This window comes from Hakea prostrata, chromosome 1 (assembly GCF_041222555.1).
Source record: "Hakea prostrata isolate BN-2017 chromosome 1, UWA_Hpros_2, whole genome shotgun sequence".
Classification (NCBI taxonomy): Eukaryota; Viridiplantae; Streptophyta; class Magnoliopsida; order Proteales; family Proteaceae; genus Hakea; species Hakea prostrata.
In genome coordinates this window covers 5,648,963-5,671,963 of record NC_142600.1, presented here as the reverse complement: position 1 = coordinate 5,671,963, position 23,001 = coordinate 5,648,963, and the positions used below count along the sequence as shown (strand labels likewise).

Sequence of the window (23,001 nt, the reverse complement as noted above, 5' to 3'; positions counted from 1 at the left end):
TAGAATTGGTAGAACCAGGGATTTGGGAATTGGGTAATGAAGGAGAGTCTGATTTTGTAAATTAATAAACTTTAACCCCTTAAAATATAAAAATATAAAAATTTAAATTAAAAAAAGAAAGAGAAAAATAATAAGGGCAAATTCGTCATCGAAGTGATAATTTGTCCTTAAATTGATTTTTTATATAGTACAAGGAAGGCAGATGCAAAGTCTCAATTTTTTTTTAACTCAAAATGATATAGACCAAACCTCAGGGGGTCCTGATGAAGATTACCCTAATATTATTGACGAAAACAAACTGTTCGTCCGGAAGTTCACGAATATTAACACCATGTTTCAAGGAAGGGAGAGTATAGGAAAATTATAAGGGAAATGTGTTCGAATCCAATCCAAGACATTATGGTCTGCCACCCTTAGCCCAAACACAGCCCATTAAGGTTTGGTTCGGGTTGGTTCGGGCTATAATGGGCCGGTGCGGTTCGATTTTAATGGTTCGGGCAACAAATTGACACTCCTAGGAGCCAACAAGTGGAAAAAATAATAAAATAAAAATTTTAAAAACTGGAACGCATCACCTTGTGGGGGCCCCTGTATTATGTGGTAAAAAACCGTCGGGAGAGCACAGATGAGGGGAGACGATCCGTACTCCAAGTTGAATGCCAATTAAGCTAATGGGATGTTTAAAGGTTCCCCTGATATCGTCACTTGTCATACTATTTTTTTGGTGAATCAGATGTTCTCTTTATATTCTCCTTGTTGTGGAATGCCTAGTTTTTCGTGTAGATATAATTTTACTTGATCCAATTTAGTTAGGTGGGAAGGGATCCTTCACCAAAAAAAAAAAAAAAAGGTGGGAAGGGATCACCAACTGCTACTACTTGACTAGTTGGGCCTTGAACCACAACCCAAATCTTGTCGTGAGGCGCCCATGGAACAAATTTTGCCAACCGTCGTACTTTCAAATATCAAACCATCACTCTTATTTTCTTTTCAGGAGTAAAGTGAGTTTATCTAAACTTAAATCCACCACAACACATCAAGAATTGTCAATCAAAAATTGACCAGTTAACAAATTTTCTTCTTCTTATGATAATTTTTTCTTATGGGGGGAGAGGGGGTGGGGAGTATCAAAGAAAGAAACACCATGCTTTAAAGCTTACCTTGCAAGAGGGTTTGCAGCATTGTTTGTTTCTTTGAGAGTGTGTTGGACTTCCTTTTTACCAAGAGAAAGAAGATACCGATATTCACTAAAACAGAATAATAAAATACTAAGCATGGGTAAGACTTCTTTTATGTTTAAGGTTGAGCGGTCACGCATTGGACAGTCAAGATCTTTGTTTCACATGTAGTGCTATACAAGGCAATGTCTTTGTTGTCGATTGGATTGGTGAACCGCTAAGCACTGTGGAGGATCCAAATCCTTAAAACATATATTACGTTTTCCTTCTTAATTCTATTTCTTCCGAACGAAAAGGGCAACCAATCCATATTTGGATGTCGATTTTCAACCGCAAAATTATAATCTACAACAATAGTAAGTTGAAGGGAATTCTCTCTCCCATTTATCAGGTTGAAATAATTTTGCCAAAATTAGGATGAAAAATCATGGTATAAATTTCAAATCAACCCACAAGCATTACAACTTGAATCAAGTCTACCAGATATCCATTGGAGTTGGGATCACTTGAGCCTCTTGTCCCAAAGAAGGTCCAAGGTTCTACTTGATCCCAGCTCATTAGTTTTGCTCACATTTTTTATTTATTTTTATTTGGCGAGGGGAAATTAATAATGGGCTCAAGCACGGATCTTATGTTAATTTGTTTATTATGCTTCCTTTTATGGGAGGGTGAAGCCAGAACCGTTGAGTTTCGGCTTCTCAAATCAAATGATAAAAAACAATCAGCAACACCGGAACCAAATGGTACGTCACCATCATCAGCATCGGGACCAGGGGGTACAGTGTTTGATGTCACCAAGCATGGAGCAGTCTCTGACGGGAAAACGGATAATAGTAAGGCATTCCTTGCTGCATGGGCTGCTGCTTGTAAATCTTCGGCGCAATCTACCCTTTTGGTCCCAAAAGGAGACTTCTTGGTTGGTACAGTCACATTTGCCGGTCCTTGCAGCAAATCTCCTCATGTTGAGATAAGTGGTAAATTAATAGCTCCGCCAGCCTCAGGATCTGATGGTGCATGGATTACATTCAGAGGTTTGAGCGGGTTGAATATCAATGGGGCCGGTGGATCTCTGAATGGTCAAGGAGAAAAGTCTTGGGCCACAAGTTGTGTTCACAGTGCCAATTCAAATTGCAAAATGGCCCAAACTGTGAGTTATTGGAATTTTACATGAGAACAATTGGAGACTTGATACTTATTTCCCTTTGTCTTTCGCTTTTGTTGCAGAGCTTGCAATTGGCATCTATTACCGGTGGATCGTTAAGCGGCATAACTAGTATTAATAGTAAGGCATTTCACATGGTTGTCAGTCAATGCAGTGACTTTACCATCAAAGATGTCAAGATTCAAGCCCCCGGTATGAGTCGAAATACTGATGGTGTGCACATTGGTGATTCGTCCGGCATCACCGTTACTGACAGTGAGATTGGAACCGGCGATGATTGCGTGTCCATTGGAGCGGGAACTTCCAACATTGCCGTCACCAATGTGAAATGTGGACCGGGTCATGGCATCAGGTATATTACAAGATAATCATGCTTAAATACTTACGTAGAAATCCATACTGATTTGTCTAGATGATCTAAAATAATATAGGGGTGTCAAGGAAAAACCCAACTACGCCAAGCCCGCCTGAGAGCAAACAGGGTTGGACTGGGCCTGTACTTCATGTTAGGTGTGGGATGGGTTTCATATATACTAAAATACGGGCTTTAATATAAAATGGGCCGTGACAAGCTTTTCTATTTCCATGATAATTATGTGCATTAAAGCTTGGGCTTAGCCCAAGTAGGGTCCTGTGGGCAATGTATTTTCCATGACTTAATGGGCACATCATAACCAAGGTGAGTTAGGGCCAAAATTTTGTTGGGAAACCTACTACACTTGGGCTGGGCAGGGTTAAATGTAAGGTTGGCCCTACCAGCGGTGTGATGGGCTTGGGTTTATATAGGGGCTCCTAGGGTTGTGCTCAAGTTTAGGCACACTCACACCCCAACACACCCCTCCTCCCCACACCCCCCCCCCACCCGAACAAAAAAAAGAAGAAAAAACGGAAGATGAGACTTGTTTCAGTTGACATTAATCATGTTATTTTTTGCTTTCTTTTGTAGCTTGGGAAGCCTCGGGAGGTATCCAGGTGAAAAGGCAGTGAACGGTTTGAAGGTGACCGGTTGTACCTTGACTGGTACTGATAATGGCGTTCGGATCAAAACATGGCCAGCATCAGAAGCTAACACAGTTTCTAATGTTATATTTGAGGATATTACCATGACTGATGTAAAAAATCCCATCATCGTCACCCAACAATATTGTGACAAGGCACAATGCGATTCTAAGGTAAGTTCAATAAAAGCCCAAAAAAATAGGAAAAAAATAACACTTCACACCTGTGGGATAGTACTACCCAATCTTAACTAATATAGACTCTTTGACAATCTCTCTCCTAAGTCTTAACACAATTGCACCTTATCATAACCGCCCTCATTTCATCAAATCAATACATTGACGCTCTCCACCAAATAAGGCTATCAAGTATGGTCGTGGGTGAGCTCTCATTGGCTAGGTTGGTGTAAGTATTCTTACACAACCATCCCTTTTTGTGTTTGGTGGGAGAGAGGTAGGTCAATCAGTTTGCAATAAGGGTTCTTGATCACTCTACCTAATGTTTTTAGTTGAAGATCGATTATGTAATTATATTGTCTCCATGATTACTAATGGTATGTGTCGACATTACCCAATGCAACAGCCTTCACGTGTGAAGCTGACAGACATTAAGTTCAGAAACATCAAGGGTACGACCCCCACAAAGGAAGCGATCAAGCATCTCATGTAGTGAAGCTGTACCTTGTGAAGGAGTTGAGCTCGCTGGTATTAGTTTGAAATCTACGGCAGGTGAGGTGACTTCTATTTGTAAGAATGCAAAAGGTGTTGCTTCTGGTGTTCAAAGTCCAACCTCGTGCTTTAAAGTCTAATTCAATTGGTCCACCTGCACAAATGTCTTTGATTGCTTGTGTATCCTTTCAAAGAGCGATTCCTTGGGTAGGCAGATTTGGGTGTGCTAGTTCAACTGGCCCCAACAAAGCTGCAACTATGAAAGGAGAAAAGCATATGAGACCTTTGTATAAACATGTGTTGCTACTGGTATTGACTTGAGTCAAGGGTTAATATAATGACATTTTTTATTCCCTTTGTGAGTGTTCAAACTTTGACGGTGGGTTTATTTGGTTGCAACAAAAATTGAAGGAAACCGAATGAATATTTTCATACTAAAAAAAATAAACTTGTCTAACAAGTTATAATCATCACACTAAGAGACAACATTACTAATTCAAAACCATTTAAAATTTGATCCTTGAGTTTCACTCAGTCTCATTGCATTTGATAATCAGCTTTGGAAAGGCAAATTCACATGATTTGACTTTTTAAAAGTCACTGGCCAGCCAGGGTTTTCCATGGGCTCACGGCTAGTCTAGCAGGAGCTCTTTGTGATCCCTTCCCACTACCGGACACAAGCCGGTAGCGGTCCAATGTTCAAGTTAAAGAGCACATAATTGTCAAATGTGATAAATAGAGGAGAGAGGGGATTCGAACACGAGATATGGGGGCTACCAAAACCGCGTGGTAGTAAACTTGGGACCACCTAATCCACGGGTTAACCATAACCTTTTCTACCCGGATACCTAAACATTTTGTTAATAAATCTCTTCGAGGAAACGGTAAAAAACACACACAAAAAAAAAGACCAAGACAATTCTGAAGGGGATGTTAAGTTCAAAGTTTTTGGACACGTGGGTAAAAATTGTATATCTTCCGCCAGGGGGTGGAGTCAAGATTTAACATCGAAAGAGCCAAGCACCGATATTTTCACACAACACACAGAATTTTCTACCCATTATCTTTAGGGTTAAAATTTTTCTCCAATGGGGGTTACTTGATATTTCACAAATGAAAGAGGATCAGTGGAAAATATCAAAATTTTGAGAAGGAAATCGAAGAAATTTTTAAAAGTTGTGAGGGGCAGAGAGGAGAAAAAGAAATTTCATAAGTTGGGGCTTGTTCATGGTGTTATTTAACCCACTAATGTTTCAGAAACCACAAAGGCCATTCTGTTAATGACCGTAGTAGATCACTAGTAAGTTTCAAATAAAATTGAAATTTTAAAATGATTCTGATACCCATATCTTAAGTTCAACGATTTTTATGATCTCAACACATGTGCTCGAATAAATCTAACAATTGTGAACGATCATTCAGGGCTAAAATCTATAAATACAAGTTTGAATTTCCAAAGAAACATTCCCTCCAAAACTTGTCTCCTTTGAATTTGCTCATTTCTTAACTCTCTCTCACAAACCTCTCCAAGGAGGGAATATTAGGGATGAGTGAGCTGTTGATATTTCTTCATCTTTAACTCCCCAAGAAAACAAGTTGAGGTGCTCGTTTTAAATGTCATCTAAAAACTGTAGTAGTACTCTTTTTTTTTTTTTTTTAAATCTGTAGTTGTTTTAAACTGTGACAGCTCAAATATCACTTATTAATATCTCTAGGTAAATATAAAAAGTAGAAATTGGGTGTCGTATAGATGCCAAAGAATCAATAAATAGAGCATTGAATCACCAACGGGGTTGGTCCAAGTGGTAAGCAGCTTGGTTTGCTTAAGCAAGGTTCCGGTATCGAATCCTTGTGGATGCAAAAAATCTCCACTAGGAGACTCACACACCATAGCCAAGTGGTTCACGCGGGTCGAACCACCGGTTTAGAAAACCGGAGTAGGCAAACCAAAAAAAAATAAAAATAGAGCATTGAATCATGAAAATCATGATACAAATGAACCATACAAGATACAAAACAAACTTGTATGGTTCATTTGTATCATGTTATCCACAGGAAAACCAATGAACTTCAAGTAATACATTGTATTGAAACTATATGACTTAGCAAACTATGAACAGATCCATAAATAGACCTACAAAACAAAAGAAAAAGTTTATGTGCAGAGATTCAAATCAGACCCTTGGGTGAAAACAGATTCAACACCTTTGATGGGTTTGAGTGAGTATTCTAGAGCTTCCATCTAGTTTCACCCAAGGGTCTGATTGGTGCATATGAAAATTACTTAAATAATTTTATGGGTACTGAGTCAAACCTGACCCATTAATTTTATGAGCCGCAATCCTAAATAAGAATTATAAAAAATTCATAGGGAGGCGGGAATTGCTGAGGATGTCAATCCAGCGGAAACGTCCTACCCGAAACGGAAGCGGTGTTAACAATAAAAGTGGAGGTGTAAATCCGTAAATCAGAATATATCCAACGGCGTATAATTAATAATTAATTATAAATAGAAGAGGAATATGGAAGGTATGCTTTACTAACCTCCCTCTTGCCTTCTTCACTCTCTCCTCCGGTGACTATTCCGCTGGGGACGAAGAAGAAACACGAACTACAGCAACATTAGTGCCGGATTTTGAACACATGAATCTTTCGCCGGATTTTGAACTCATGAATCTTTCCTGGGATCCTTATCAATTCTTTAACGGTGGTGGAATCAGGTCAACCTCGTTTTCCCCCTCATGATCAAAGACGATCAATTTGTTGTTCTGAGTTAGAATGTGAATCTGTCCTGTTGCTTAATTTGATTTTCAGCGGTGGGTCATCACCTGTTCTTGTTCATATCTTCCCGTTGATAATTTTCCTGCACTCCTCAGAGTTAGGCTTGAATTACGGCATTTCCCCTTCTCCTTCGTTTTGATTAGTTCGTTATACTTTGCCTTGGAGTATAGTATAGAGCTTGGGAGAAAAACTTCTCTTCTTTCAAGATGAGCAAATTGTCCCGTCACCGGATTATTCATTTGTAACCGTTTATGCTAAGTTATCGATTATCGAAATAGCAGCTCTTTATTAAAACAAGGTGGAGTATTGAAAAGCAAAAAATAGAATAGTGGAGCTTATATGATTGCGAGATTGGTTTGTCTTGTTCACTATTTTATGCTTTTCTCCGCAGAAATATAACTCACAATATCATAGAGTTTAGCACTATGAATATGAGAAACTATGTTGTATTCTAGTTGTCTGGATACCTTTGCTACCTGATTTATGTGTTGAGCTGTCTAGACTAGTTTGCTGCATTTTTCACAAGAAAAGATAACCCTCGTTCAGAAAAGTTTTTGGTTGTTCTGATTTTTGAAGCAGTTGGAAGAAGAAAGAGTAATAACGAACACATTTAGCCATTTACTCCAATGACTAAATTTCGGTGGTTCTAATTTGGCAATTATCTTGTCTGCCTATTGCTTTTAACTTATCTATGTAACTGCACTAATAAAAATCTTAAAGGAGCTTCCTATTATATATTCAACTCTATCTTTGAGCTTCAAGCACCTAACATGTGGAACATCTTCAAAAAAATTTTATAAGCATTTTGTCTTCTTATTGTCTCAATAGGGCCATCATCAGTTAAACATTTTGTTTCTTTTATTTTATTCCATTGGGTAGAGATTGGCCTATATTTTGCATGACAAATCATTCAACTTCTGGTTTGTCATATTTTGATGCTAACATTGGCTCATCGTGCATATGCATTTGTTTCTATCTTATAGTTGCAACTGATCCATCTCACCCTTTCTCATTCCGTGTACCATTTATTTTATTTTTTTAATTGCATTTTGTATATTATTATTTTAAAATTGGCCAACTTTTGCTGTTTCTGTCTCATAAAAAAGTATATTCTGTATCTGCATTTCTTTCCCTCATCTATATCTAAAAAATGAGCATATCATCATCTTAACTATTCTAATTCTTTTGTATCCTTGGATGAAGAAGAAAAGAAATAATGACTATCAGTTTGAGGTGTCTGCTGGCCATCAATGTTAACCTCTTCTGTTATCTTTTTATAAATCTGCTCAGACTATATGCTTCTAGAACTTTCTTGAAACACAACTCATTGATTTCATCTAAGTCTTCTTTTTGCTGAATAGTTATTTCAAGTAGTGTGTTATCTTCACTGAAATAATATGTTAACTCCACAGCCTCCTCACTGGTAATCCAAGCGGAAGGTTCAGCTATGGGTATTCCAGTTTTAAGGGCAAAAGGACATCGATGGAGGATTTTTATGAGACAAGAATTTCAGAAGTTGATGGCCAGATGGTTGCATTTTTTGGTGTTTTTGATGGTATGCCTCAAATGTTGTGATAATATCTGTCTTTTGTTATCTTTTTAAGTGAAGACGATCCAACTGATAATGGCCTAATCTTTCCTTTGGTGGAGTTTGATCTTCTGTCTGACTTGTAATATGTCACAAAGGGACCAGGCTTTTGCTTCAACTGTCCTTTTTGACCTGGCCCTGCAAAACCTGTCTTTCACTTCTTTCCTGAGCAACTTAGTAGTCATCGAATTTGGATGTGTTAAATTGGGATTTATGCCATACTCTACATTACTATTCTCCCTTTGATTGACCCAACTTACAAAATTTCATGCATGTTTGGTTGAGGATTTTAAGACAGTCTCTTATGCTGTATCTTGTTATATCGGGGTATCATAATCTATTAGCTTCATTTATACGGCTTTGAATAGAATTTGACGGTGAAAGAGGATCTGTGCAACTTAGTAGTCATCGAATTTGGATGTGTTAAATTGGGATTTATGCCATACTCTACATTACTATTCTCCCTTTGATTGACCCAACTTACAAAATTTCATGCATGTTCGGTTGAGGATTTTAAGACAGTCTCTTATGCTGTATCTTGTCATATCTGGGTATCATAATCTATTAGCTTCATTTATACGGCTTTGAATAGAATTTGATGGTGAAAGAGGATCTGTGCAGCCAACCCTATTAGGTGGGATAAGGCTTATTTGTACTTGGTTACCTATTCTTCTGACTTGGTTTCTCCTTGTGATCCAATTTAGGTCATGGAGGTTCTAGAACTGCAGAATATCTCAAAAACAATCTATTCAAGAATGTGTGCAGTCATCCTGATTTTATCAAAGACACAAAGTCAGCAATTGGTCTGTGGTTGGTGAATTTTCAGTGATTTTTGTGGCTGTGATACCTCTACTATTTGTTGCAACTTGTGTTGTTTATTTAACAACATGAAGTCCTTGACTGCAGTTGAAGCATTTAAACAAACGGATACTGATTACCTGAATCAAGAAACAGGCCAACAGAAGGATTCTGGCTCAACTGCATCAACAGCTGTACTGCTAGGGGATCGGCTGCTTGTTGCAAATGTGGGAGATTCTAGGGTTGTTGCTTGTAGGAGTGGTTCTGGTAAGCTGCCTTCGTGAAGACGTGCTCTTGTGAGTGTTTAGTGAATGTGTATGAAAGAACTAATTATTCAACACTTATTCAAAAGAATGACATCTAATCCATATTGAAGGAACTAGAAGAGCTAGGGGTAGACTAAGATAACCTTAGGAGAAGTGGTGAGAAAGGATATGTATAGCTTAGGCTTTGTATCTAGCATGGCCTCGAACAGAACTGATTGGAGGGCAAGAATCCATGTAGCCGACCCCATTTAGTTGGGACAAGGCTTATTGTTGTTGTTGTATTCAAAAGAATGACATCTATATATAGTCTTAAAAATTGAAAAACCGTCACTTTCGACATAAACAAGGCCGAACAAGCGTTTGATTACCTTCTGGTCAAAGGAGGAATGCGACTCCTGCCCGGACAATCGCATACCCCTGGCCAAAAGAACAAAAATCAAAGCATGCAATTTTATGAAAAAGAGTCAGAAAGTCTTTATTATGAATGAATGTGTTCATAATTATGCTTGAGGCTGGAGGGACTTCTACATGGAAAGGTGGGACCATTCTTTCAGTGGACTCTTAAGGGTGGAAAATGTGTTGGCCAACTATCTACCTAAGCTGAAATCTGGGGGTTGTTCCAACATGAGAATGGTTTCCCTGTGTGAAGTTTGGTTTTTGTGAGTGTGGTTTGCTTTGTTGATCTTGTAAAGTAGCTGTGGTTTTGCTGCTGCTTCTCGTGCTTTCCTCCTTAATGAAGCTTCTCTTATCCCTGCGTGCACCGGGGGGGGGTGGGGTTTGGTTGTACTTTATCACACTAGCATTGATGGAGTTTACTAAAAGTCCCACCTTCCTCAATTGACCAATTCACTAGTATATAATATTTGGTGCTTTAAGTCACATGTCTATGACCGCTAACCTATGTTGTGTGGTTAGATTTGCCCTTTGTATGACCTCACATAATAACATATCTTAGAAAGAAATCTCTTAAAAATACTATTTTTGCGACTTTTTATGTTACTAGTTGTCAAAGTATGTGTTTGGTAACTGTAATCCATAAGGCACAAGAAATTCTAAAATTGAATCTCCTTCTCATGTCTTTCAATAGTCTACGATTTCTTCCAACATGTCCATTTAGATCTCCACCTTTACTAACTTAGTTCATCCACTTTGAGCAATGGAAACCCTGCCAGTGTTTTATGCTGGAGGTCCAAAGCCTGGGTAGTGGATGAAAGTTTGCACTTCAAAGGATGATGGCACCATAAAAGACATCAGTCCTATCCTTTGTCATGGATTCTGAACACTATGGTAGGTTGTTCTTTGAAACTGATGTGTTGGACTATGATCTGGGTGTGATGAATGGTGAGCAAGGTTGTTACTTGTTAGGATATTATTCCATAGAGGGCATATAAAATATGGATATTATTCCCTTTCTAAAGAATTTACTATTGAATCTGAAGCCGAAGATGAAGATTGGAAGAGGAGTTGTCCCTTCTACACAAGTGTCAGAGCAGGTAATCGTACAGGCGGGGTGCTCATTGATAGTGGCAGTAATGTCAACCTGGTGTCTGATGTTTTTGTAAAAAGGCCAATCCGAAATTAGAGCATCCCCACCCCTACCATGTGTTCTTTTTGGATGGTGATAGGCTAGAAGTCTCTCAGAGATGTTTAGTGCCTATCAGTCTTCATGTTTACTCTGACGAAATCTGGTGTGATGTAATTCCTTTGAGGGTGAGTGACATTGTAATTGGCTGGAGTTGGTTGCATGACAATGATGTCACCACTAGGAGAAGAGAGAATGTATCTCAGTTTAGGCACAGTGGTCATGTAATTGTCCTGTTACCACTAAACCTACCAGCTGAGATCAAGAAGATACGAGCCAGCTAAGCACATCAGTACAGTCTTAGTCTTTCACCTTAGACTGAAGAAATCAAGTCCCTCCAGTCCATGAAGAGCTAAAGCCAGAAGAACCAACACAAGAGGTCCTACCAATGGAGGCAACACTTTGAGTGACTCTACAGTTCAGGCCAAATCAGATAGAAGGCCCCTTTCACTCAGTCAGAAGCTTCCTCCAAAAGAAGTGCCAGAAGTCTCCTTAAAGAAGCGGAACTGCTGTCCCCCCACATGTACCACTCAATTCTTGACACAGACTCCATGGCCACCACCAGGGGCAGCCCCACACTTCAAAACCCATCCCTACCTTTCTAAACCTGTTCTGGACTACAGTGTATCAACAACAGCACCTCTAATTTGCAGAACCAGCAACCCTAGAACTTCCCCCAAAACCCTAGCCGAATCCCAGTTGCACTAGGACTTCAATTTTCAAATCTGAATTTCAACTCTTAGAATTCAGATCTGAAACTATACTTCCAGGAGGCTTGGACAGTGAGAAAACCCTTAAAATCATCCATTACTTTGCTGGAAACTCCTAGGCAGCCATCTCCTCTAGGGAATTACAATACAAACCCTAACCTTGGATCGTGGTCTACATCAGAGATCCTTTACAATATGGCAACTATCAAAGATAGGAAGTTTAAGATAAAGGAAGCAGCTGATTAGCAAAACTAACTTAACCTAGAAGTGACTACCATTACATCTAATAAACTACTTACTTAATCCCTCTTCTTCTAAACAGAATAGAAAGAATCAAGCAGATCCAACTAGTAAAACGGAAGTTTGTTCTTTTTATGGTCTTTAAACCTTGCTTGATTCGCCAAGTCTGCTTGGGAAGGATGCGCATTTCATTTGTGACCAGAGCTTCCCAGTGAAAAGGTTTTTACTTACCTAATGACGTAGTCTATACTCCATTCCTATGAGTGGAATTGCAAACCAGAGAGGGTTGAATTGGGGACCGATAAGTAAGTGTATGGGATAGGATTCACTTCACAGTTCAATTATAATCCCATATTGTCAATAGCCTCTGGATCAAACAGGGTGTGGATTAACTCTAGGGCTTCTGGATGCATGTCATAGCCTTAAAATAAAGAACTTTACCACTCTCAATCTAGCCATACCAATTGTTCCCTGGATATAAGGTCTGTGCCTACTCTAGAACGTTTTCCCTTTATTGGTCCAATTGCCTTACCATGCAATTCCAAACAGCATACTGAGGACTTAGTCTTGAAAGTAAGGCTGTGAGTTCAGATGTTGAACTCTTGAACTGCTCTTTTAATCCTCCTTGATACCTTGAATTCTTAGGCTTACTTAGCCTGGGCTCTATTTACAAATTCACAACTGTGGCTATAGCTGTATAACATACTTCTTTTGCATGATACATTCATTGCATGGTCATATGGATTCATGATCCTTGATCTTGTTATTTCTTGTTAATTTTCTGTTCTGTATAGTCAGCTGGTGATTAAGAGTGGATGAAACTGGTATGTCATCAGTGTTCTATATTTTATTCTGGTGTAGGCATGTACTTCTTTATGACTGTTGATTTCTTGGGTCTTATGAATCTAGAGGTAAAATTTCCTTATTTTCTATTTATTGGGTAATTTATTTTTTTCTACTGCAGCTATCCCGCTGTCAATTGATCACAAACCTGATAGATCTGATGAACGCAAAAGGATTGAACAGGCAGGAGGGGACATCAGATGGGTAGGTCAGTATATTTCCTCCCTCTTGCTTCCTCCACACCCCCCCCCTTCTCCCAGCTCTTCTGAATGTCGAAATTTTTATGGAGTTCAAGTCTTCAGGTTTAGGACATTAGGCATGAAAATCACTGTGTGAGGTTATGTGCCATGTGGCAAACTTCAGCTCACTCATTTTTGGATTAAGCTTCTTTTCAGGCAGACCCTGATATAATGTATTCATTTATAAAACTTCTCCTATAGTTTCTTACCCTGCGGTTGGATTTAACCAGGAACTTGGCGTGTTCAGGGCATTCTGGCTGTGTCTCGTGCATTTGGAAACAAACTACTTAAACGATATGTTGTTGCTGAACCAGAAATTCAGGTATCCAAAATCTCATTTCGTTTTCCATGCATTTATCCTTGTTAATGGTTTATAAAACGGAGGATATTGGAGCAATTAAGATAATAATTTGTCACATCAACAATTTCTACTTGAGTTCGATACTTCTCATAGAGTACACGCAAAATAATTCTTTTTTGCCTTGAAGGTGGGGGAATGTATGCAAACTCATTCCGTATAGGATTGGCAGAACAGTTTGGGGGTACTTGGTATGCTATGTGACATTCAAAATGTTGGAAATGTGTCTATTTATAGATGATGGATTAGGAGTGAAGCCTCTAACCAAAGCTAAAATATGAACGGAAGTTGGTGGGGGGGGGGGTTGGAAGAATGATCTCTCTAGCTACAATCCCAGGCAAAGCCAACTCAGATAATCAACTCGTGGATTAACAGAAATTTTATCCTTCTCAGATGAAGGTAAGATTTTAGGAAATATTCAAAGAAGTGTAGGAATAAGAGCCCTTCAAAATATGGGGGAGATCCAAGTATTATATTTGAAGTAATTTTCAAAATAAGAAATCTGAATCTGCGAACCTGAAACTGGAAAACCTAAATAAAATCAAACCAGACCATTGGAATGGGCTGAAATTTGGACCGTTTAATACTCAAATTTGATTCAAAAAATATTATAGCAATCAGATGGTAGGATTAGGAGTGAGTTTAAAGATCTAAATCTAAATTTTGGAATTCTCAGAAAAGTGACTTCAGAAGCAGGGCCTATCTCTCAAACCCTGGTCAAGTTCAGGCTGTAAATAGGTTCCAGAAACAGGGGGTTTGCCAATTCTATAAAAAGATATTGCTGGTAATTTAAACAGCAGATGCTAATCTCTATATATAATTTTGGATCTGTTAATGTGAATGGAACAAAATCACAGAGCAAGCCATAACTGAAAATCCAACCGATATGTAACTCAGGCCTCCCCCACTGGGTTCTGCTTCTCACTCAAGACTGAGTCACACAGTTCCATGCGCAAGGCAAATTTGGTTTCATTCAGATCTTAAGTCTTTTTTTTTTTGAGGGGGGGGTGTTGGGGGTGGAGTTCTTGGTTTGGCTCTTAGAATGTTTAAATAGAAAGCATAAAAATAAATCCTATTCTGAGTAGGAAACTCTTATCCTAATCAAACTTCTGTATTTGGTTGCTTATTACAAATACAGAAGAGAAATTTACATTAGGGTCCCTTTGATAAGGTCTAAACTCGGGTTGGGTCCTTAATGTCGCTAAAATTACATCCGGGTCCAGCTGAAACTAACACCATCACATGGGTGTTTTCGTCAGACATGAAATGACCATAAAACCCTCATCTTAAATTAAAAGAAATGAAATCACAAAATTTCCCCATACCTTATTCTCAAAACCATATAGGTGACATCTTCTTCTTTAGCCCTGCTGGAAATCACGCACCCAAAAAAGAAAACTGCTTAGGCTACAATTTGTAGGGTGTTCGATCTCAATGTTTCAAATAAAAATCTAACGACTCCACTAAAATGCTGTCGTGGTTCTCAGCTTCTTCCTTCTCAGGCAACATAAATCCCAGCAACCCATTTTCCCCTTCTCTGGCTCCATGTCCCTCAGAAAATGCACACAAATGGAGCGTCAGAAAAGCTCAAAAAAGCTATCCAGAGCAGCAATAACACTCCTTTGATTCTCAGATTTAACCATCTGATCTGAGTATTGAAAGTGAAAATTAGAGGTTAGCGATTCTCAGAATCCTCTTGGGTTTTTAAGAAGTAAAATTATAACAATTTTCTTCGGATGAGCTGATTGTCACTTTGAGTTTGGTTGAACCTTGTTCTCTCTGAGACAAGAGGTGTGTAAAGACAAGAACGGCTAATCCCTTGAAAGCACTTTGGACTGCATTTTGAGGCAAATACCACGGGGGCAATAGTGTGCAGAATTGCGAGTGGTACCTCTCATTCGGCTGTGAGAAGTGAGAGTTTGTTTGCCATTTAGGAGGGGGTTTTGAACTAAAGATTTTTTGAAGGAGAGAGGGTGTGCTCATGGTGAGCATTGTTGGAAATTTTCTTTTTTGTGGGTGGAGGTTTCTAGCGATGGTGGGTGATTTTTGGTAGGGTGAAGTGGGAATCCCTTCACCCACCCACCTGTATGGTTTTTTGGTTTTTGAAAATAGGATACTAGGTGGTAAAATTGTAACTATAGGTTTAGGGTTCAACTTCGAAAAGAGGATTTAATTTAAGGGGCATTTGAGTCATTTTAACATAAGAGGTAATTTGGTCATACTAACTTTAAAATTCGAATTTTACTTGTGGTTTCAAATGGCCTTTGATGATGTATGGACCTAGATGCAAGTTTAGTGACATTAGGGACCCAACTCGTGTTTAGTCCCTATTGAGGGGACCGTAACATAAATTTCTCATTAATTGATCAACTAAGTCCATGTGGGCTGAATCAAGTCCACTATTTGGCATAATCACTGTCTGGACCTAGTCCACTTCATGCTTTGGTTTATGTTGGTCCGGATGATCCCATTGCATCACTGTGACTGCATTTTTTTTTTTTGTTGTTGTCTCGAATGTGAAAATAAGTTTAGAGTTTTTTACTAGTGACCCACTTAAGTGAGGGTGAAACTCTAGGAACCCCCTTAAGTGAAAAAAATTATTGGTTCCCCAATTCCAAAATTATTGATTACCTACTGTTAGACATTCTATTAAGTAATTCAAATTTGAATTTGAAATGACCCTAATGTCCATAAGGGGGTGTTATGACCAAATTACCCTCCCCTCACCTAAGAGGGATTCTCCCTTTGCCCATCTTCATCCTACACTTTGCTGAAATCCACCCACCACCACCGGAAACCGCCCACCCCTTCGCCCCTATTGGCAACGATTGCCCCACCTTCTAGCAGTATAGCTCTCTAAGGTTTTTTCTTTATTCTATGGGACCTCTGTTTGCAATTATCTTTCTTTTTCTTTTGAACAAATTGGGGTGTGATTAGGCTTTAGTTTGAATATTTTGAGGTTTTATTTATTTATGGATCAATCGCACGCACAATCGGGTCTCCCGTTAGGACTTCACCCATCTCACTCCTTGCCTATGGTTCCATGGGTGCTAATTGCCAATGATTCAATCACATTACAAATTGATTCTAGTTTCTGTGATCCATCGCATCGGGATCCGTTGATTCCGTTACAATTACTTGAGCAACAACCCGAGAATCGAGAGGATGAGGCAGGGGTCGATATGGTGCAGGAAAGAGAGGATGAACAAAAGAAGATGGGGAATTCAGTCTCCTCAGTCATCTGATGTGTTTGAAGAGGCAAAGAGATTTGGATTCATCCACATTGTTGTCTTTGTTGAATTGTTCGAAGTGGGTTTCGATTGAACAAGGGATTGAAATGAGGAGGGTTGCCGTACATGCTTGGGGGAATCAGTTAATCTATATTGTTGATCCTGGTATTCACGAAATTATGGAGAAAGAGAAGCAGAGAGAACTCAAAGGAATTAAACTGATTGCTTTGGAGAATTACATCTGTCGGGCTGTGATGGTAGCTCTTGGTAGCCATTTAACCAACAAATATGCTGGAGGAACCGGCGGTGGTGGGTGATTTCTGGTGGGGGGAAAGTTGGGGGCAGTGGTTGCCAGCAGGAGACAGGTTGGGCTGTTTCTAGCAGTGGTGGGCAGTTCTTAGTGAGGTGTAGGAAGACCAAAGGTTTGTGTAGGGAGGGTAATTTGGTCATGACACTCCCTTAAGGGCATTAGGGTCCTTTCAAATTTTGAATTACTTAACAAAATGTCTAACAACGGGTAACCAATAATTTTGGAATTGGAGAACTGGCAATTTTTTTTTCCCACTTAAGGGGGGTGCCTAGAGTCCCCCCCCCCCCCCACTCAAGTGGGCACCAGTAAAAAAAACTCTAAAATTTATATGAACCTCCAAAAGATGATACAATAACAACTCAGCCTTTTCCCAACTAAAAGGGGTTGGGTACATGAATCTTTTTCCTCCAATCAGCTTTGTGGAGGTGATAACACATTGCCTAAGTTATGCATGTCTGCCCTTACCACTTCTCCAAGTTTATTTTAGGTCTGCCCCTGGATCTTATAGTTCCTTCAATCTGAATTAAATCATTCCTTGAGATTGGAGCACCCAAAGGCCTTCTGTTGGACATGGTCATTCCACCTTTATAACTCTCTCATAGGTTATAATGTGCCGGAGCTACTTCTAAATCAGCTCCAATATGATCGTTCCTTTATCTTCCTTGTTATACCACTCATCCATCTCAACATTGTCTTTGCCATGGTTGTCAAGGCATTGCCAAGGCACCAGTTAGCCGTCCAAGCTTTTTTTAGGGGCCTGGTGGTTGCTGCCTTATTGTACACTCTTTGCAGTAATTTAATTAGTAACAGACTAAAATATGACATTACTTATATGAAAATAAATTTCCAAAAAGATAAGGAGGCCGACCGCCCTTTTTTTTTGCTTTTCTTTTTTTTTTTTTTTTAAATAAAAAAATGGGATGGGGGATGAGACTTTATTCAGAAACAGAGTGGTTGCAACCATGCATCTCCTTCCCGTAGAGGAAAGGAGCCATGGACAAATCACAGGTCAAGACATCCGGGACTGCGTGGAAGTGCCTTTGAAGGCAAGGGAATCAGCAAGAGAGTTAACCAACTTGGAACAAAGGAAAATTCAACCTGCGGCAGGGGGGGGGGAGCTGAAACAGAGAGGATTTCTTCAACCAAGGAGTTAAGATAGATAAGATCAGTGCAGCCTGAGTCCAGAGCATCAATCGCCATACAACAGTCTGATTCAATGACCAGGCAAAAGAAACACTGACCAACCGCCATTAGAACCCCATCCAAAATTGCATCCACTTCCCTACCAGCGCCAATGGGATCAACACAAAATCTGAAATGGCGAATACAGTGGCACCAAGATGATTTCTTCCAATAAGCTTCTAACACCCCATTAGTTACCCAAAGTGAAAGATGCATAGGAGTTTAACTCTAACCCAAACTTCCTTAGGGGTGACCATCCCGCGAGATTGGGGGGGGGGTGCTGGAGAGAGCTGGAGGGAAGATTGGTGGCAGACCAGAATTCACAGAACAGTTTATGAACTCTGCTTCCAACAACTTCAGCGGGGGCATAGAAATCTTCCAGAAGAATAAGTCATTTTGTGAAAGCCAAATCGCCCAGCATATAAAGGATGCAAAACTAAATAGCTCTCTTGCAGCAAATTTATCCGAGGAGAACAGAGATTTCCATCCTTCAACCATACAGGCACTGATAACTCTTGATTGTGAGGAATGAGATATGACAATGTCGATCCAGACCAAATTGCATGTGCATATGGGCTGGAAAGGAACAAGTGTTCTACCGTCTCCAATGGTGCACCACAGCGGGGAATGACTTTTCTAGACTGTAGATAGGCTGCCACTGCTACACCATTTGGGCAGGGATTTTGAATTCCATACAATTTTCCAAATATCTTGGTTTCACTCGCCAGTAAGCTCCACTAGAGGACAAAGAGGGTAGCAGTGCAGACTCTTGGTCCTTTAAATTTAGCAACAGGTGGTAGGCTGACTTCACGGTAAAGGCTTTATTCACCGATTATCCTCAGCTTAAATAGTCTTCATATAGTACTGCGTTTGGTCGGAGTTTGAGAATATCTAAAACATCCAGATTAGAGAAAAGGCTTTCCAGTATGTTAAATCTTCCATCCTCTCAGATCATCCAACAATTCACTAACCCATATTAGATGACACCCTTCCCATTGCAGGCTTTGGATTTTAAAACTAACCTGTTTGGACCCATGGGTCCTCCCAGATTCCCACCTTTGAACCATCTTTAATACGCCATATCGCCCCTTGCGAAGCACATCTCTCCCAGCAAGGATGCTGTGCCATGACCACGAGGGTCTATGGCCTAGTCGCGCTTCCAGGAAGGCAGGTGAAGGAAATTAGATAGCCTTTTAGGTCTTGCACCACCGAGCATCAGGGTTTTGCCATACAGTCCCAAGTTAACTTGCCAGTAGAGCCAAATTTTGGAAGTGGGGGTGCTTGAAACCGAATCCTCCCTTTAATTTTTAATGACAGAGCTTGTCCCAGCCTATCCAATGGATTTTCCTTCCACCATTGTTGGTGCACCCAAAAGAAGTTTACTGTTGATTCCCAGACACTGTCATGGTGGCCTGCCGGTAGTTATGGAAGTTCTCCTGCAAAATTAGATAGAGTGGATGTCACTTAGTTGATAGGAATTGCCTTCCCAGCCTGCATAAGCAACCTATCCTTTGAACCTGCCATTTTCCTCTGAGATTTTTCTTGAATTTCTGCAAGGAATTCCTGCTTGTGTGCCTTAAAGTCCAGGGGGATGCCGAGGTATTTCTTGGTTCCATGTCATATTTAATGCGAAGAATATGCAAGAACCATCTTTTCAGCCTACCTTTTGTTTGGGGGGGGGGGGGGGGGGGCTAGGACTGAAGAAAATCCCTGACTTTCCTCTGTTAAAGGTATAGTGTACTTACGATAGAAAAGTAGGGGAAGGGGCATTGCACATTATATCGGCATACTTGCCTTGACACCGCCTTAGCGGGTCCCTTACTGCCTAAACGCTTCAACACCCTAAAACGCCTTGGATCGCCTTGTCATCATGACAACTATGGTTTTGGCTACTCAGAGTTTATCTGTGTGATGCTTTTGAACCGTCCACTGTTCCACTCATACATCATAGCCCAATCATATGATTGTTCCAAATATTTTTACTTAGCCATCGGCTTATTTTAAAAATCCTCTGCCCCTTGGCCCCCTTTTTGTGTGCACGTTGTTGGGACTCTTGTAATGGGTCCTGATCCTCTTTGTGTCCAACATGTGCTGGTTATGGATATCCTATATTCATCTTTGACTCGTACAAATGGATCGAGATGTTCCGTGATGCATTTGTCCGGTGAAAACACTCAAATTATTGTTTCATGTAAAACATGGGTAACTATCTCATCTTGGAAGAAAGAAGATGAACTATTGTCCTCTCCATGCTCTGGTTTTTTGTTCATCTGCTGTTGAGAACTTCTATTGAGGAATTGGATACATTTAATAATTGGATTGGCAAATCGGCCCAGTCAACTTGGAATTGAGAGATGATCTGTTCCCACAAATTTGCGCCCGTATTTAATTGTTTTCTCCATATTCAGCCGGATTGTTTGGGTAGGTTGGGTCAACTTTGGGCTGGCGTGGATCCAATCCCGAGAGTACCTTTGGTCCCGGGTCGGGCTCAATCCGCTTGATTCGTTGCCCACTTTATCTGCTGCTGTATTCTTGTTGTCATTGCACTGAATGTATTTCAAGTGCATGGTAGAAGAAACAAAGTTCAATTTAGTGTTAAAGAAGGTTGTTTCTTCCCCCATTTAATTGGAGTGGCTACTAAAAAAAATATTATTATTTGACGATAAAAGGTATTGTGCTACCACCTAGTGGAACCCCAAATATCATTCCTTTTTTCTTTTTATATAATTTTGGAACTATTGGCTCTGACTGCATCAATATCAGCATTCTAATTATATGATGTCCTCAAAGGTTTGTATTTTTATACATTGTTTTGATTTGCTATATAAATGATACACAAGTGCAGACATGGTTAATAACCACGTTATCAACTTCTTGCTGTTGTTGCACACATGCATAGGAAGAAGAAATTGATGGCTTGGAGTTTCTGATTGTTGCAAGTGATGGACTATGGAATGTTGTATCAAATTCGGTAAGACTATTATTTTCGCTGCAGTCAACTTCAAAATTATTAAATTTTTTGCAGGAAGTGGTCAAGTTACTGTGAGAAATGAGCTTGTATTTCATTGTAAATTGTGGGGGATTTTGGTTATTACTTTAATAATTTGACTGCCTATGTTGCTCCTTGACAGTCAATTCTCTCTTAATTCCCCCCCCCCCCAAATGTTGTGTTTTTAGGTTAACCCAAAGTTTGAGTGGGACACAAATAATGAAAACTAAATGCTCTGGGCTGAATAGAGCTTACCTTCATTTTCTCTGACGCTTATTAACTTAACTGTGGTCAATGAGCTAGTTTTGCTTCCTCTTTGACAGCCACTTTCCTTAAAGCCATTACTAAACCAATCCAAAGGAAGTTGAATTGATTCTTTTTAACTCATCTCAGAGATGAAAAAGAAATTTATTTATTTGTATTTAAATAGTTAATGCCATTTAGTCGGGATTGGGCTATGTTGAGCTTTTTCTGTATTGTAATAAGGGAAACAGGGAAAATCATGAACTAAACTTCTGTGGTTGGTGCATATAAAGTCTTGTCTGAGTTAATTCCAGCAAAGAGAAACAATATTGAGATACTATCATGCATTATAAGGTATTACTAAGTGTCATAGTTAAATTCTAAGTTTAGTTTGATCTTTGCATTTCAAATTAGTACGTTTCCTCCATCCAGGAAGCAGTGGCTATAGTACGGGGCGTATCAGATGCCGAGACTGCATCAAGAAAGCTCGTAGAAGAAGCCTATGGTCGAGGGAGCACGGACAACATCACTTGCATTGTTGTTCAATTTGTGAATTCGTGACTATACATTATTAGGTATTTATTTCAACTTGTCTCTACTGGTCTTAGCATCAATATATTGCCTGATGTTATGTCTGTAATCAAGTTTTATTTGATGTTGTTTTGAAGGCCAGTTCCAAAGGGTTAGAAGTAGAAGATCGAGATTATAGGTTGCCATGTTTTTGAGTGTGGCCCTTGAGGTTTCAAGATGATCTTGGTCCTTTTTTTTTGTTAAGATATTTGTTTAGTTTTGTCCACGCATAAATATAGGTAATCTCATTCTTGTTGTGGGGATGGGAAGTAATTCCTGGTTCTGTAATTCATCCATGTCAAATTATATTTTATTACAATTAAGGATTGTCATATTGGCTAAAAGGATAATGGAATGAAAAAGACCTCAAATTTGATTTCTGAATGCATCCTTGAATGTATCCTTAATGGTATATGCTTGTTATTTCTTAATTGATGTCCTTGCCCTGGATGCGTTCAAGTAATTAATTGGATGAATATTTTGTCACTTACACCATTGGTAATTGAGGCTAGATCGTCACATCGTTGTACAAGGATGTCCAAAACACTTTAGAAACCAATCACATGAAATCCACTCTCGAGAAAGAAATAAATGTACTCCACTGTGAGTACTAAGTCCGTGGTGGATTTTATATGGTTGGTTCTTGGGGTGCATTTGATGGCCCTGTATAGGGACATGATGTAGATTATGAACCTACAAATTCACAGTTGTTTGAATAAGAAATGGTAAACAAGATAGATTTTTGGAAAGCTACTCCTACCTAATAGCAAGATAGAGGTCTAGGTCTTAGCCAAATATAGACGAAAGATTCAATCAACAAGGGGAAAATTAAACCCGCCCCCCTCCAAAAAAATAATTGAAGAATTTGTTAAGTGGGGTAAGGCTAATTGTCATTCTTGAATTGCATCTGCCAGTGAAAGCGGTTGGGTTACTCAAAAGAGAAAATTCTTTATAGGAGCCAATTGACTGTTTAAGGAATCGATCTTTCTATAGGTACTTGCTCTAACCTGAATTTGGAACCTCTTCAGCAACCTTTCTCTTCACCCATATGACTGGTGAAATTTG

The 23,001-nt window shown here is 39.5% G+C and overlaps 2 protein-coding genes across 2 annotated transcripts; both read left to right on the top strand.

Annotated features, from left to right (window-relative positions):
* Nucleotides 1-1,788: 1,788 nt before the first annotated feature.
* LOC149026934 (exopolygalacturonase-like) lies at nt 1,789-4,147 on the top strand. The gene is made up of 4 exons (XM_089153853.1): nt 1,789-2,325; nt 2,403-2,692; nt 3,287-3,512; nt 3,944-4,147. Exons 1-4 carry the CDS (start codon nt 1,789-1,791, stop codon nt 4,145-4,147), a joined length of 1,257 nt encoding a protein of 418 aa, XP_089009979.1.
* Nucleotides 4,148-6,561: 2,414 nt separating this feature from the next.
* Nucleotides 6,562-22,321, top strand: LOC149026933 (Protein phosphatase 2C family protein). Its single transcript, XM_089157474.1, has 8 exons — nt 6,562-6,727; nt 8,201-8,343; nt 9,081-9,179; nt 9,283-9,441; nt 12,937-13,023; nt 13,285-13,376; nt 21,034-21,105; nt 21,799-22,321. The coding sequence occupies exons 1-8, from the start codon at nt 6,651-6,653 to the stop codon at nt 21,925-21,927; spliced, it is 858 nt and encodes a 285-aa protein (XP_089013600.1). The 5' UTR covers nt 6,562-6,650; the 3' UTR covers nt 21,928-22,321.
* Nucleotides 22,322-23,001: the final 680 nt, after the last annotated feature.